Source organism: Melospiza melodia, chromosome Z (assembly GCF_035770615.1).
Source record: "Melospiza melodia melodia isolate bMelMel2 chromosome Z, bMelMel2.pri, whole genome shotgun sequence".
Taxonomy (NCBI): Eukaryota; Metazoa; Chordata; class Aves; order Passeriformes; family Passerellidae; genus Melospiza; species Melospiza melodia.
The window spans coordinates 45442359-45459702 of record NC_086226.1 but is presented as its reverse complement, the minus strand read 5'-3'; the positions used below and the strand labels follow the sequence as shown (position 1 = coordinate 45459702).

General features: G+C 41.6%; 1 protein-coding gene across 1 annotated transcript; it reads left to right on the top strand.

Moving 5' to 3' along the window:
• The first annotated feature begins 4995 nt into the window (after positions 1 to 4995).
• Positions 4996 to 8014, top strand: LOC134432108 (relaxin-3-like). Its single transcript, XM_063180543.1, has 2 exons — positions 4996 to 5212; positions 7310 to 8014. The coding sequence occupies exons 1-2, from the start codon at positions 4996 to 4998 to the stop codon at positions 7675 to 7677; spliced, it is 585 nt and encodes a 194-aa protein (XP_063036613.1). The 3' UTR covers positions 7678 to 8014.
• The last annotated feature ends 9330 nt before the right edge of the window (positions 8015 to 17344 follow it).

Here is a 17344-nt window from a genome sequence, read left to right as displayed (position 1 = left end):
ATTTAGAAACAAATTATTTTGTGTTTTGGATGGAAATTCTTCTAGCAATTATCTAATTGTGGAATGAAAAACAAATACTCAAAAAGCATCCAAAAATGAATTAAGCCAAAGTCTATACTGACAATTTGTCGACTTAAAAATTAAATTCCAGCTGGAAATAATGCCCCAAATATGATTTTGAAGACTACTTAACTAAACTCAGAATATTACTACAATAAGATAGGCAAGTATATAATGAAACAAAAGCTTCTCAATGCAGAAGAAATTAATAGCACAGTTTCCATGGTTTGACTTCTGAAAGTGCATTAACTTCTGCATTCAGTCACTTCTGTAATTGGTTCTGTCCCCTGCATGCTAACAATGCATACAGATCTCAAATGTGATGAGTTGTAATGGTCAGTGTAAGAAAATGAACACAAGTACTCCACTTTCTTGATTTGCTTGGAATAACAGAGCATTTGCTATGTTTCCTCGAAGTTCAGAAGTCCGCCTTCCTTTAATTTTGAAGAGGACTTGTATGTTTTGATATCTGTCATCTATTGATACTCTTTTTTCCAAAAAAGAAAAACAATTGAACCAGCCTTTTGGGGTATTTCTATGTCTCCATCTGTGCCTTTTAGCCCACATGTTAATCCTATGAAAGGCATTTTCACAAAAGAACAGTTTTAACAGGCCATACAACAGTTTTTACTTATAAATCTTAGAAAATTAGGAAATACCCTAATTGTTTCTACTCTGAATTAAGAATCAATATCTGTGTGCTTGTGACAGATTCCTGACTATGATGTTTGATCAAAAGCCCCTGTTAAAGGGAGCAAAATCATGGTCCAGGTAGCAGTTTTAGGGGATAATAGGGTAGCTATATATTAATCCATCCAAACTAAATTTGATTTTTTTTCTCCTGAAGTTTGAACTTAGATCAATAAGGTTAGTCTATTGCAAGATTCCACACTAAAATGTGACAGAAATGAAGTAAGTTTCATCCAATATTATACAGTATCAGTGAAATGTACCAAATTTATCAAGGAAAAGGCTCTAAACAAGATGGTGTAACCCAGAATTAGATTTAAATGGGCTATATAGAATGTGCCAAAAATCATCAAGGAGTTAAGGGTTATTCACCTTTATTGTCCATATTTTTTACTGTTTGCCTTGCTTTTGTTTTGTGAAAAATGCCTGGTTTTGTTTTGAAGATGCTCGTTCTTTGTTGCAGAGTTAGGTATTCTACTGCCAGTGTATTAATCAAATTGCTTGCATGTGCTGTGTGCAGTCAAATCTATGACATAGTGACAGATACAGAATAATTGAATGGTATAACTTCCTTCAGAGGACGGTGAAAGAAAACAGGGGCTTAGCAGTGACAAGGTTTACTTTGGGGAAATACATGTTTACAGCACAAGTTGCCCACATTCATCATATTTGTTACAGAAATAAATAAAGTGCCTAAAACATCCTGATCCTTTCTGTCATTTGTGCTCAACTGGCCTCAGCTGTTAGACTTACTTTAATATATCACAACAACTGTCTTTGTTTCCATGAATCACTGGGGAAAAAAAGGAGAGCAATTCCAGGGGGAGCCTGTTCTGGCCTGAAGGCACTACTCTTTTACCACCTTAATTCTGTTGGGTTTTTCTGGTTATTACGTCTGACAACCATATATCCTGAATCAGTATCATTTGGAGCAGGATTGTTCTGGAAAAGGGAGAAGTCAGTCATGATAAGGATGCCAAAACTAAGCTGTTTGTGTCCTAATTATAGGTATGAACCCCAGGAAGCACATGCCACCTGCAAGCCACAAGTGCCTCCACCTCACTCTTGTTTATCTGGTTGTGATAGTACGTATGAGCATTGAGGAGAAACAAGAAAAGTCGCTTTGGAGAGTCCAGTTTGGGCCCCTTCCTTACTATAGGAAAGTTGAAAATCACAGCTCCTTCCTACGTGCTTTGGAGTTATTTTATTGCTGACTCCATGTCACTGCTTTTAAAAGAAGGGGAAAGCACTTATGTGGATGAATAAAAACAAGATTGTTTCTGCATTACTGTTAATTTTCTTAATCAGCCTTAGACTTCATTATGCAAAAATGCATGGATTTCTTAACTTTTTCAATTATGAGCTTTCTTAAGATTGAACTGTTTTCTAAACTGCACAATCCTCTATTGAAGATAACTGGATAATGCTCATGCTTGTTCATCAATAACATTGATGAAGTGGTATTTCCCATTTGTTGCAGAATCCTGTACGGTACTAAGCAAACTTTAGAAATGCAGTAAATTCATGTTTGGACAGCTTTCAAAAGCTAAGCTGTCCTTGCAACAGTGAATTGCATGAATTTGAAATAGAGTCTCTGGAAAATGTCTAATGAAATCAGTAAGTTTTTGTCTTACTGCTGATTCTCTTTGTCTGACATTTGTAAGTCATGGGAATAAGGCTTTAATTCAAGGTATTCAAGGCTACTGAGATATTGTTAAAGGATATATTTTTTATTTAGCCCCCAGTTTACATGAAACCTCCTTTACCTTCTATAAACTTTGCTATTGCTCAACAGATTAATAATTTGGTACAAGTAGAGAAGTAGTGCAATTATCTTTACCTTTTTTCAAGAAATTAAAAGATAAAAAGTACTCGCATTGTGCCAATACACTGGATGTACTTGCCTTGAAGCATCCTATGGATCATGAATGGAAATTAGTTTCTTTGTTCTGCTGTTGTTTTTTCTTCTTTATAAAACAAACATTAGGAAGTCATATAGTTACTTCAGATTTGTTAAATTTACATTACATCTTCTTCTGCATGTTTTGTTTTGAATAGTAGTTTTTCTAGTCACTCAGGAGGTACCATCCTTCATGCCTTGTCCTGGTAGTGCTTTTTCATATTACTACAGCTTCTCAGACACTGAAAACAAATATTTTGTCTAGAAGACTACTTAAAGTCCGTGTAGAAGTCCACCTGATGTGACGGTATTTTCAGAAAAAGTCCACAAGACCAACAAAATCAAGGTACTGCTCTCAAAATTCAAGTTGTAATCACTCCTGCACAACTTCTGTCTGTAACAATATAGCAGGTATGACTTCAGCTGAGGGAGGAACAGATCAGATTTTGTTCTTTAGGAATTTCAGATTAGCAGACTCCTGCAGATTGCATCCTAGCAACACTCTGGATAATGGTGCCTACTGTTGAAGAGGTACTACTGTTTAAACACTTAAGACTGGACCAAAAAGAAAACTGTCCAAGTTTTGGCTGGGGAAGATTTTAATTTTTAATTTGCCTGAGGTAGATTTTAATTTTTTCGGTGGCTAGTATTGATCTGTGTTTTGCATTTATGCTGAACACATGGTTAATAATAAGGAGATGTTTTTGTTATTGCTGAACAGATAAGACCCAAGGCCCTTTCTGCTTTTGGTACTGCCACACTGGTGAGGGGACCAGGGTGCTTGTGAGGAGATACAGCCAGGACAGATGACCCAAAATGACTAAAGGGATATCATGCTGGTATATGAAGTGGGGGGAAATGGAAGAAGGAGAAAGAAGCCATGGCATTTGGAGCCACGGCATTTGTCTTCCCAAGATGGCTGAATGCCTGTCTGCCCACAGGAAGCACTGAATCAATTCCTATTTTTCTTTGCTTTTGTGTGCAGGTTTTGCTTTCCCTATTAAACTGCCGTGACTTTTCTCACTTTCCTAAGTCTTTCCCCAGTCATATTAATGCAGGAATTAGTGAGCAGCTGCATGGGGCTTGGTGGCTGGCTCGGGTTAAACACAACTTTGCTCACTATTTTAGCCCTGCATAGCTTTGTTCTAGATCCAGATCAGTGTAAAACACGCAAGTCCTCCTTGAAAAGGAGAGTGGAGTCTGTAACTTCTCTGCCAGCACAAGTGAATCATACACCTTTGTACACTACTCTGTAGATGTATGTCTTCTCTGTGCTCTCCTTCAGGATTGAGTTTTGAGGGTTTTTTATAAGCCAACAATACTCAAGGGATTGAAAGCATAGCCTTCACATGAAAGGATCTACAGACAACAGCTTCAAAGGATTATGAGAGATGAACTTTTCTGGTTCTTCACAGTATGACTTCTTATAAAAGATGACAGCAACCACTTCTTGTCCTGTCATACTGGGGAAAAAAACCAAATAACAATAAAGCCAACAAACAAATCCAGAAGTAAAGTTTACTTTCACAGGGTGCATAGCTCTGTGTGGAGTCCAAAGACCACCACTCTTGTCAGCAAGAGCCTGCTGGGCTCTTCAGGAGACACGCAGATGTGAAGCTCCAAATCTCTAGGATGCCCACACTGGAGCCAGGGTATCTCTGACACTCGGATGCCTATGGCTGCTACTGAACTCAGGCCTCCAGTATAACAAACCTGAGAGGAACCCAGGCTTTGAAATCCCCCTTCAATGCCCCACTTCCTTGAAAGGGCATTTCTTTTACTTCACTTGTTTCTGTCTTTTTATGTCAAGACAACATTTTTAGGACACAGACATAGTTATGGAGATTCTACACCTACAATGGAAAAAACAGTCGAAATTTTTTCACGTTTTCAAAACAACACGAAAGGGCATCGGCACTGCTATCTGATCTGGCCACAAACAGGCCCAGAGCCGGGTGAGGCTCAGAGCTGGCTGAGGCCCAGAGCCGGGGCGTCTCTGGGTAGGTGAGGGCCGGGAACCCGAGGAGGGAGGCCGAAGGTGAGGCACGGCGGCGTGAAGAGCCGGGACAGCTAGCAAGGGCAGGAAGAGGGCAAAACGCTGCCCGAGGGCCCCTCGACGGCTGTTGCAGGCACAGGGACGGCCCGGCGGGAGACGACAACCGCGGCACCGGGGAAGGGGAGGGGGCCGGGGCCGGGGCCGGGGCCGGGGCGGTGACTCAGCGCCGCTCGCAGCGCATAAAAGGCGGGCGGCGGGCAGCAGCGGGGCTGGGCTGGCCGCCGCGGTCGGGGGCGTTGTGGCGGCCGTCGGGTCTGCTGGTAACGCGCCCGCGGGACACGACGGCGCGATGCGGATGGCCAAGCTGCGAGTGCTGTGCGCCGCCGTGGCGCTGCTGTGCGCGGCACCCCCGGGGTACCCCGGCGCCGTGCTGCCCGCGGGCGAGGGGGACGGGTACGGGGTGAAGCTGTGCGGCCGCGAGTTCATCCGCGCCGTCATCTTCACCTGCGGCGGGTCCCGCTGGAAGCGGCTCTCCCTGCTGGCGGTGGAGCCGGCGCCCGCGGCCGGTGAGTGTCCCAGGCGCGAGCAGAGCGGCAGGCGGCTGTCGAGGCGCTTCGCTCGCCGCCGAGCCACGGGCTGCGAGGAGGGATGGAGAGAATGGGAGGGAATGGGGCATGGAGACAATGGGAGGGAATGGGGAAGGGTGAGCGCCCCGCGGCGCCTCTGGCTCCTCCCGCCCTGCGCCGTTGAGGGAAGGTCACTGTCCCTCTCTCGCTTTCCCTGTAGATCCTAGTTGGCATTTTCGAGACTTTTGGAAGGACGCCGTGAAATTCAGAGGGAAGGGGACGGCAGGCGCTGGGGCATTATTTGCAGGGATAATCCGCAAAGTTTTTGGTCAGTTCGGAGATGCTGCCGGCCGCAGAGGAGCTTCTGCTACAAAATCCCGCAAAATCCCACTTCTCCCCTCTCTTGGCCGCGTAGGGAGGTCTCTTGCGCCCTGGGGAGCGGTGGGGAATGCCTGTCGCTTTGGCTTCTCTCCCTTCCCAAGGCTCCGTAATTCCTGGGGCGGCAGAACGAAGTGGGGCTCCGGCGGGGTTTCCCTCCGGACGGGAGCCCTGGCGCCGCGCTGCCCGTCGGAGCTGCCGGGATGCGCGGGAGCGCACGGACGGGGCATCGCGCCCATGTTACCACTCCCCGGTGCTTCCCTGCATCAGAGAGTTGGCACGCTGGGGAGCGTGCACTCTGGTGCTCCGGGTTACAGTCTTTGGGCTGTGCTCTCAAGCTGCGGTAAATGTAACAGTAATTTTAAGTGATTAATTTATGTTGGTATTTTGAATACTGAAAAATAACGTTTTTTAAAAGGACAGAAGTTGTAGTTATGACTAAAACGTGCAATGGAAGAGATTATTTTCTTCTGATTATACACACTTTAGTGAAATAACCTAAGAATTCAGGCAGCTAATGAAGCTAGTATTCTGGGAATTTTTGCCACTTTTTTTCTCTCTCAACAGGTTGAGTGAAAGATAAAAGTAACCTTTGTAATTAAACCAAATTACTTACACTCAGCCTCTGTGGGAGTTATGTCCTTTCCCCGCAAATTTTGCTTTCCTTTTTGTCAACAGCAGCTTCTGAGAACAGCAGTCACTAAGGAGCCTCCGCTATGCTGCATGAAGTCTAACTAGAAGACTTCACCCCAAAAGACTATTAAATGGCAGTCACTGTCTAATTACTAAAGTAACTACAGCTACTTATATTTTTGCACATACTCAGGCTGCTGTTCTATCTGAAAGTTAGGTTCTATATACTAATTAGCCATATTTAAGTAAATACAAAAGTTGCTGGATATTCTCATGTTCTTTCAGCTTTCTGAAACAAAAAGAAAACCGTATTAACAGCATTAAGATCACAAGACAAAGACTTGTTTCGGATTCTTTTAAAATTAGGAATTGAAGAAGATGTTTTTCTTCACATTAGCTGAAGTAAGCAATGCCACTTGCCTTGCAGAAGTAAAATCAAGAGAAACAGTGTAAGGTGAAAGGAAGTAGGACTTTATTTTTGAGAACACTTTAGTCAGTGAGATGAAGAATGTTTCATAAGTAAATTCTGCAAGCCCCTGATATGCCTTGAGAAATGAAGGAAATGAGAGGAAAGCATCAGTTTAAAATAGCTATAGAAAAATGCAATCTAGGACTCAGTTTACATACAATCTTTGCTTATTTAGTCCTTCCTACATTTGTTCTTCACATGATGCTACTTTGTGTGATTGTGCACAGGAGAGGAGGGGTCTGATCTAATGCATCCAACAACACACAGCTCTGTGGTGTTTCTGGATATGTGCCTTTACAACAAAATTCTGTTTCTGTGGAAAAATTGAGACTTCTCCATCAATAAAACTGCAGTTGTGACAGGATGCCTTTACTTCAGTTACAGTTGTTTCTGTGCATTCTGCATGTCTAACAAGAGGTATAGACTTTAAAACACAGATTCTGCTAAAAGTAAGCTACAAGTAAATCATGGTGGGGAGACTCCAAGTACTGGCAGGTCTCCTACATAACAGTGTTCCATTTAAAACTGAATGGGTTTTGTTGCTGTTTGTTAGAGCTGTGTAATCCTTTTGATGCTCCTACAGTCTGAATTTAAGATAAGTTTTCTCTTTAAAACAGATTCTGCACAAGCAGCAAGTAACAAACTACTGGGAAGCTTCAACCTGCAATCAGTTTTGGATCCTGAAGTGGAGCAGCTGCAGAGAAGCAGCCCATTTCTTGGATGGGAGACGTTTAAGGACTTGTATAGTTTAAATTACTATAATGAATATGTACCTGTGGCAGGTGACTTTAAAAAGCTTGTTCGCCAGGTAGAGGAAGCTGTTCAGAAGGACAGAGGGGGAAAAGGAAATGCAAGTCCTGTGGAATCAAGCAGCTACCTTTGGGCCAGGTATCCCAGAAGAAAACGGGAGTCTCTGGGTTTGGCAGGAATGTGTTGCAAATGGGGCTGTACAAAAGCTGAAATTAGTACTATATGCAGAGTTTAAAATCCTCTCTACACTTATGCATGAAATCAGTGTTTGTTGCAGTACTACTTGATTGATTACTTCATGGAGGAAGAAAACACTTGCTGTATTTTATCTTGTCTATATGTGAAAGTCAATATAGCTGGTTTTCTTTAAAAAAAACCCAAAAACAACAAAACAAACAAAACATAAATGTAATTGCAATGAGTTTGTTTTGCTGCAGTAACTTCTAATCTATATTTTTTACTAAGTCTTTTCATTTTAATGTTGAGCCTTTACACTTATATTACGAATGTATTATATCTTTGTAACACTTTAAGAAGAACTTCAATATTTCAATAAAATGTAATTATACTAAGTGTTGTCAAATTATTGTTCCTCTGTCGAAATAATGAATATAGAATCATAGGATGGCTTTTGTTGGAAGGGATTCTAAAGATCACCCAGTTCCATCCCTCCTGACATAGGCAGAGACCCCTTCCCCTGGATGAAGTTGTTCAGAGCCCCATCCAACTTTGGCCTTTAATACTGCCAGGGATGGAGCATCCACAGCTTCTCTGGGCAATCTGTTCCAGAGCCTCAACTCATAGAGAACAATTTCTTCCTCAATGTCTATCCTAAATTCTTGCTCTTTTAGTTTGAACCCCTTATTTCTACTGCTACTAACTTTCTAATGAAGAGTTCCACCAGCTTCCTTGTAACAGCCAACAATAATAAAATGGGATTCATGGTACAAAGCTGTAGAGGAAGAATATTTTGCCACTTGAAATCCCACTTGACACTGACTCAGCTTGCTGATTATTTTGACCACATGTTTTCCATTTCCTTGTAGTTGCAGAGTTGTTTTTATGCAGTGTTATCTTTATAGAGACTTTACTGCAACACAACATTTGCAGCCTGCATTTTTTTTTATATTGATGTCTAGGCTTAAATAGTTAGAGTATTAACACTTCAGTCATTCCTTGTTTACTTTACTTCCCCATTTTTTCCCTACTGCTGCTGAGAGTGCTGGATGTGCATCAAGTAACTTGCTGTACAGACACTCAGACATCTTTCTGTGCATTCTTAAAGTATGCTGGTCTACACTAATTCGGATTTTCTTCTAAGTTGCTAATTGGTACTGTATTTATGAATAGCTGATTTATTCCTTGTAGTTTCTAATCCTTTTGCCTTCCTGCAAAGAAAGGATTAGTTTTTCTCAGCTGTAAAAAAAGTTATATTTCTAGCAATATGGTTCCTGAGGTGAGGGTTTTGGTTTTCCTGACCTCTGTGTGATGCTCAAGGTAACTTTGTACCAGCAGTTGACTCAGAGTATGCTTCAGGGCTTAGGCTGTGTGGTTGATGCCTTTGGCTTTGTTCTTCAAATTATCTTTTGACAAGTATTCATTGATTAGACTACTGCTCTCTGCAATTATTGTATATTTTTAAAAAGCCTTTTCTTAAGATATTATAGTTACTGCAAGAATTAGGCATCTATCAATCCTTTTTATTTTTTTAAGACACGAGTTTAATTCAGTGGAGATTGGGCAGAATGGACATTCAGTATGAATGCTGTTATCTTCCACGTGAAAAGAACCATCTCTTCTGTCCTTGTAGCAATATTTATGAAGAAATGAGTTGTCTTCTTAAATGTCTTAGTTGTAGTGACTCTAAGATGCTTTTTGCCACTCTGAATGGAAACAGCAACTGTGTGACATTCTGCTATAGTTTGGGTGGGTTTGTTTTTGCAACAGATTAGCTAAATGTCTATAGCCTGGCTTCCAGAAACTTCTCTTCACAGATAGTTTTGGGGTTGGGTTTTGATTAGGATTTCCTATAAGATTACAGGAAGCGTTTGAGGGGAAGTACTCCTTATTTTTGAGCAGTTTCAAGAATATTTGGAGTTAAGATTACTTAGTAGTAAGGTGAGGAATAAGAGATAAATAGAATCCCTATGAAAAGCCACAATATGAGAATTCCATGCGAGAAAAAAGTGAAAATTATCCTGTATGCATTTGTCTTGCTAGAAAACTGTCTCCCAAACTTTTGAAAAGGAATATTGGAGAAGGTGAATGGTTATAGCCAGTAAATGGTTATAGCAGACTTGAGTGAAACAAAGATGTAGTTGAAACCTTAAATTTGTGAGTTGAATGGAACAATCTGGAGTTTAACTTGCTGGGTTAGATGTAAGCCATTGGTAAAACTATAAACAGTGTAAGTAAAAATAGTGTTTGAGTGGAAGTGTTTCAGGCTGAGATGGGATTATAAATAGAAAAATCAGACTGATATAAACAGGCTTTTCTCAGAGGCATGAGTCAACCCAGAGAAAAGGTGTAATTTGTGTTTTCATTTGGTTTCTCTAATAGGCCTTGTCATAGTCTGTAACAACTTTACCAGGCAGGCCACAGCAAAGGCAAATGCACAGACAAAAGTCTGTGTTTTATAGTAAGAAAATATTTGCGCACATATTACAGTGTGCAAATGGTTTCCTTTCCCCTTTCCTTTCCTTTCCTTTCCTTTCCTTTCCTTTCCTTTCCTTTCCTTTCCTTTCCTTTCCTTTCCTTTCCTTTCCTTTCCTTTCCTTTCCTTTCCTTTCCTTTCCTTTCCTTTCCTTTCCTTTCCTTTCCTTTCCTTTCCTTTCCTTTCCTTTCCTTTCCTTCCCTTCCCTTCCCTTCCCTTCCCTTCCCTTCCCTTCCCTTCCCTTCCCTTCCCTTCCCTTCCCTTCCCTTCCCTTCCCTTCCCTTCCCTTCCCTTCCCTTCCCTTCCCTTCCCTTCCCTTCCCTTCCCTTCCCTTCCCTTCCCTTCCCTTCCCTTCCCTTCCCTTCCCTTCCCTTCCCTTCCCTTCCCTTCCCTTCCCTTCCCTCTCCTTCCCTTCCCTTCCCTCTCCCTCTCCCTCTCCCTCTCTCTCTCTCTCTCTCTCTCTCTCTCTCTCTCTCTCTCTCCCATGACACTAGGCTGTATTTTCTAATGGTTTCTTTGCCATGTAGCCAAAGGTGACAATTATGTGTCACTCTATTGAACAGGTCTTGAGGATGCCATCTGCCTGGTGCTCGTGTCACTTGGTGTCCAGAGGTACTTTTTTAAGAGGAGAAACAAGGCTTTTGTGTAAAATGAGGTGTCTGACTATTTGGGTGGGGAAAGCAAACACACTTTGAAGCAAACATACTTTGGAGCAGACAGCTCAGAATGTAAAGTAATGATTGATTTGGGTACTGATCCAGATAGCAGAGCACAGGGACACTGCTGAAAGTGCCTCTGGGAGTGCTGCCATGTGTATCCAGCAGCATAAACATGAGGACCACAGTGTAAGGGATCACATTCTGCTTACCATCACAACTGTTCAGAAACATACACTTTTTAATGAGGAAAAAATGGAGGTTTTTTCCAACATTTCTTTCACACACAAATTAGATATTGAGGAAAACATTGTTTTAGCAACTTGCCGCTTACAGAAATTCCCAAAGTCCTGTTGATTAAATCTTAGTATACAGGAAGTGTCCAATTTCTGGATAATCTATTAAGATGTGTGAGCCAACTTCTGAACAGCTGTTTTTAGTTGATGAGCACAAAGAAGTATACCAGCACATTCCCATATTAGTGCTGCCATTAGTGTCTGCATGAGTGTATTCTGAATTTTTTTCACTACGGGGGTAGTCTGAATCAGGTCTGACTATGACCTCCTAGAACAATGCCCAAAGAATAATTCAGAGCAGTATGTAATAACAGGTTTCCCAGCTCTGTTCCCTGCTATTTCCTTGTTTTAAATCTGATGGAAAACTCTTAATGCAATTATGCAATGTGTTGATTGCCGTATAGCTAGAGCCCAGTACCTCAAGTAGTGATGACATGTAAGAACAAAGATTGCTAAATGTGCTACAGAGAACTGTGTAGCAAGTCCCAGAGACTTGAAAGATACATCTCCTTCCTAACTCTAGTCCTGTTTGGCCAATTCTTTATTTTGTCGGTTGTTTAAACCATAGAGGAAAATGTCCAGATTCATGAGTTACTGAAGATGTGCTGTCCATTTTTTTTTCTTTTTTAGCCTCCACTTGCAGGCAGGAAAAACACTGACATTTATTTTTGCCTTCTGGCAGAGCTGGAGACAGACCTAGAGTTAGCACTCTGAGTTTTAGGGAGACTTCCTGAGACTACAGTGTTTCCTACTCAGCTGGCAGTAGAGAAACGACTGTAGAAAATGACAACTCAATTCCTACTCAGCAAATGGAACATGGATAGATTTGTATCCCACCTTCTGCTCTGCAGTCACTCACCTGTATAAGCAATTAGCTCAAAGGGGGTTCTTTCCTAATTTTTGCCACACTGCCACCGCACATTGAATGAATTCTATTCACACAGCTTTCATGTATCTTGGGAACAAACACCTGGGAAACCTGGGCTCAAACCAATGAGCAAACTTAGTCTGACTGGGTGGGAGTGCAGAGAGTCAAGAGGGCATCCATTGGCTCTCTGGAGATGCCCACTATGGAGGGGCTTTGATCCCAGCTGTGGAAGTATCTGGCCACACCTGGTCAGTCTGGGAAATTCCTTAACACAATAATCTCTTAAAATTTATCTTTGAGTCTAAATTTAACTATAAACTTAGATTACAGATAAACTAAATTATTTGACCTGAATAGGTGGTTGGAGATCCCAAAGATCCCCATGACACAGTCCACTGCTATCAATGAAGAGGCCATCAGGAAGCTAGGCTCTTTACAGCAGTATGTGGGGAGAAGATGAGAGAAAATACTGATAAAGTGAAACATGGAGGCACAGGCTGGAGATGAAAAGAAGCCTTTAGCCCACAAGGGTAATTTTGGCAGCAGGGCCATGACCCAGAGAAGTTGCCCCCAGTTCTGAGGAATTTTCAGGCCTGTCAGGGTAATGCCTGAAGGAGCCTGGTCTGACCCTGCAGCTGAGCATACCATGGGCAGAGTGTGGGACAGGAGCCTCACCCAGCGTGCATTCCTCTGAGATTTCTCCTTCAGGAATGCTGACGTGATACAAAACAGTAATTGATATAAAGACTTAGATGTGGAAGGAAGTATTTTCCTGGTGTGATCTTGAGGGAGCTAAACTGACACATCTTAGTTAATTATATACAAATATTTATTCATTGTATGATATTGTTCATTACATACTAGCAGATAATTAGCATTTATATATCTATACTTACACTATAATTAGTTTATTACATAGGAATAGGACAAGGACAAGGAAGAGGACAGGAAACAAAAAATGGCTTGATGTCTTAAATAATATTTAAAATAATGTCTTAATTGGCATGCTAGAGACTTGGTTGGATAGTGGACACAGGCATGTATGACCCCTTCAGAAAAGATCTTTAACACTAAAAGGGTATTTCCAGGATGGTTATTCTTAGACCAGAAGGGCTTTTGGAAACTGGAGTGACTAAACATTTCTCAGTAAAAAGGATATTGCTGTTATGCAGGGGACTATGGTAGGCTGCAAATAAAGTTGTTAATGGAGATGAGTTTTTCTCTGTGTGATCAAAGGACTTAACAGAAAAACGTCATAGTACTGGGAAATTTAAATTACCATTTTGATGAGAAAGTGGTACAAAAGGACACAAACTACATAGAAAATTCAGGAAAGGTGTTGAAGCACTCTGCAGAAGATGGAGAAAACAACTGGAAGAAAGTGTGCTACTTAAGAAAAGATCTAGCTGAGAATGTGGACATAGTGGGCACCATAAGAAAAGAATTTACCAACATAGAGTAGTTACAGGGATTAAAAGTATTTCCCTGGTTTTAATTCATCACATTATTAGTCACTTACCAAGGATCTGTTGTTGATTAATGATCTGCCTCAGGCATGGCAGGATCTGTCAGTGTCAGGTAAGGAATCTGAAATCCCCAGAAGTGTCCCTACTCATGGGGACAGTCATCTGTTGCACAGTCCAGCTGCAGTTCAGGCAGAGCTGCAGCTGGGTCCATCCTGATGGTGGTACCTATTGAGTGAAGTAGATGGTTGCTGGTGAACAGTAGAGGCTAGACAGATGCCTTAATTTTAGCTATGGTGTCCTGTTCCCTGCGTTGGACTACATGCATTCTTAGGTTTGGAACACCATTTGAAATCTGGAATATTTTCCAGACCACCTTTATGCCCTTTTATGAGAGCCAGGGCTTGTTAAGCTAGGTGTTTGCCTCCCCCAGGCTTAGACTCCAAAATTGTTAATAGTTATCTCTGGGAATTCAAAGAGGATGAGAGAGGTTTCCAGTGGTAGGAAAAAAATATAAACTGTGCAAGACTGGACAGAAAACTACAGATCAGAATTTAGTCTAATTCAAAGGGCAAGAGGAAATGTAGCAAACAATCAAGTGAACAATATGAGTACTTATAAGATGATGAAGAGCCATCAACATGGATTAAAAAATCAAATCAAATATTGTGATTAGATGTTACATTTCTTGCTATCAAAACTTATAGTATTCATAATTAAACCAGGGTAAGACAGAACAAACTTAATTACTAGAAAAGATTCATTCTGTCAGATCCTCTTTGAATCATGTTTCTGCTATTTAACAAAGGTGTGTTTTCAAGGCAGAGAGACAGATCATCTGAATTCACAGCATCTTCCCTTTGGTATAGTATTATTTGACATTTCTATTAATTGCTTACATGGAGTGAGACAGTGAAGTTGCAGAAACTGGCAAACAGATGCAGAGGAATTTACAAACAGTATTGAGAAGGAAGGGACTGGAATTACATTGGAAGGCTTCAATCTGGTCTTCAAAAATTAGGGAAATTACTTCCTATGTTTAGGAACAATCAAAATCTTTTGCTGTCAAAACATTCTTTTAAACAGCAATGTCTTTGGCTGGCTTTGCTGGCACACAAATGAATAGAGAGAAAGGACCCTTATGGTAGTCCTTTTTTTTCTTGAAGACTGAAGTCAAGCTTAAGTTCAACCTTAAACGTTACTTGGGATCTTCTCAGAGGTACTTTCAGAGGTAAGAATCTGCTTATTTGTAAGCGCCACACTCCCCATGCAAAAGCTGCTGTATGCAGACTAGATGTTAAGGCTGATTTACCTTTTTCATTTATAGATCAGTATCTTTGAGAAGAAGCCAGAGCTAAAAGTGACCTGATAGTTAGAAAAGTCCATTGATCTGACCAGATGTAGCTCAGGAAACACATCCAACATCCACATTTAATAGTTGCCTTTTTCAACTGCTCTTGATGTAATTGTTTAGCTTTTTGTCATTTTATTGTTCTTGTTAGTTAAACTCAATAACAGATTAATTATTGCTAAGAGAAGTTCTTGTTGGGGAGAAATTACTGCAATTTTAAATGCATTGCAATACCCTTAAGCTAGATACTCAGATAAATTTAACTATTTTAAATAATTGATTTGTTAACATTAAATTTCTTCATGAAGTCTTCTAAAAGTTATGTGAAATTTGTTCTATACAATGTAAAGACCAAAGCTAAAATGACTTGTCTAGGTTCAGTAGAAGAAGAGACAAGAGTACAGTGTCAAAGTGAAATCACTTATACAATTACATTTGTTGGACTCTTATTCTTTTTTTAAGAAGACAGTAATATGATTCAGCTGTATTACAGAGGAGATGAAACAAAATTATAATTTTCTTTCCCCATGCAACATTCTACCAGATATCAACCAGATAAAATTGATTGTATATATTTAAAATATTTGTACTGATCACATACTTTGAACTTAAACAGAATTTTTTTGCTACTCTTGTTTAGGTAGTCTGATTTATGGCAGTTCTTATACAACTCCGCAATAGTATGTTTTTTTCTCCTGACATGCTTAATCTAGCTTTTGGTTCTCTTCACATTTCCATTTCTTCTGAGAGTCTTTTCCAGGGTGGCAGGTACCTTTATTGATGTCAGATGACAAAACTGCAATCTTACTATTGTCCCTTATTACAATGAAACAAATTGAGATGTGTGTAATCAGACTTATCTCCACAGGTACAGAAGTTCAAGACCGAAGATTGACTGAAAATTATAACTATTCTGTTCTGTCATTTTTTATGCAAGCAGAACATGTTTGACATGTTCCTCTCTGTTCAATCATTCAATTTGAAGATCCTAAAACACAGACAATAGAAGAAAATGGTGTTTGGGGGGCATCCAGTGTGTTGGACCCTGGCTACTATTTATTGGATGCTGCTCATTACTAGACAGTGCCCTCAGGGGGGAGGAGGAAAGCAGACCAGAAGGCACTGTGGCCACTCAAACTGCAGCTGAGTCAGGGCAGTAACCCCTGCTGGTAGCAGTTGCCCCTGTACAGAAGAAGAAATCCAAAACCAAATCAGTTCACTTTGTGAGATGAAGAGGAAGCAGAGCCCTCACCACAAGAGGAAGAGGCAGGGCCAGAAATAATTACCCCTCGGTGAGCTACAAGACATAGGAAAAAATTTCAACCACCGAGAGGGGAGGCTCTGTTGGTCTGTTTGCTCCAAAGCTTTTTATTGTGTCACATGGTATGAAACCAGATGGTAGCAAAGCCAAGGAACTGAGATCCCTGTCACAGAATTTGGGCAATGACAAGGGGATTGGGAAGAGGACAGAAACTCTTAGCCTCCAGAGGTGATTTCTGTCAAATGGGAGGGAAAGGTGTTCTTTGAAGGAAGACTAGTACACAAAAGGGTGTTTGCTGCTGTGAACAAAAAAAAACATTTCAAAAGATAGTGCCCAAAAGCAGTAAGGTGCAGAAAGCTCACACAGCTTTATGTCCCTTCCCTCCGCCAGTCTGAAAACAACTAAGAGCTGGAATAAAACAAACTTGGAAGATAGATCATCCATGTTGTGCTGCTCATTTCTTTTTTTTTTTTCTGGATTGCTGAGCTCAGCTGTGTTTGGCACTGTTCCCCAGGCTTAGCTTAGTCCCTTGTGGCTAAGGGCAGCACCAGTGGGGCTTGGTTTGGCTCAGCTGGAGCTTTGGGCTCTGCATGGCTGCTTCTGCTCTGCCAGACCCAGGGTATTCAGTCCACTGAGCCCAAAGAAACAGAGAAAGGACCAGGGTGACAGAGCAGGGCTGAGTGCACCAGGTGATCCTGACACCTTCTTGGCTAGGGAGAGCCAAGATGGCACACTTCCCCTTCTTGCTGATCCTTGGCTTTTCCTGCTGATACCATATCCCCATTGATATGTGTGTGGTTTGCATAAACCATGTTGTCACACCCACACAGCACTGTGAACTCCATCCCCACTCCCTGTAACCAGGGCGCTGTGAGTGTGTGCTGCAGCCCAGCAGATCAAGCAGGTAAACCCCTGTGGTATGGTGGATGATGGTCAAAAGAAAAATACGGGGGGAGGTAGTCTGCAGATCACCCAAACCTGCCAAGGCAAGCACTATGTGGTTACAAACAGTGGCACAACCACCGGATGGCTGGAGAGGTGCCCTGTGCCTCCTGCCACCAGCTGGAACTCCACTTTGGCCCTTGAGAAACATGTCCTGTTGGGACATGGCACCCCTGAGAGAAGTCAGCTGGACAGTGGGACTTATTTCAAAAACAACCTCATAGACATCTGGACCAGAGAGCACAGTATTGACTGGGTGCCCTGCCCAAACAAAACCTCCATATACTATGGAGAGGAGTAAAGTCCCTGTGCGCCATACGGGGAATGTGTTAGGGAAAACTGGACTAGTCCTGCCTCAAGCAAAGGCGACTCATCTGTGAGACTGGTTTTGCTCAAGGACACAGGTATAATG

Bases quoted from the DNA above. Each gene is read 5' to 3' on its own strand.
- LOC134432108 (XM_063180543.1), top strand. From the start codon at position 4,996: ATGCGGATGGCCAAGCTGCGAGTGCTGTGCGCCGCCGTGGCGCTGCTG. The intron at 5,213-7,309 runs GTGAGTGTCCCA...TCTTTAAAACAG, and splicing joins GGAGCCGGCGCCCGCGGCCG to ATTCTGCACAAGCAGCAAGT.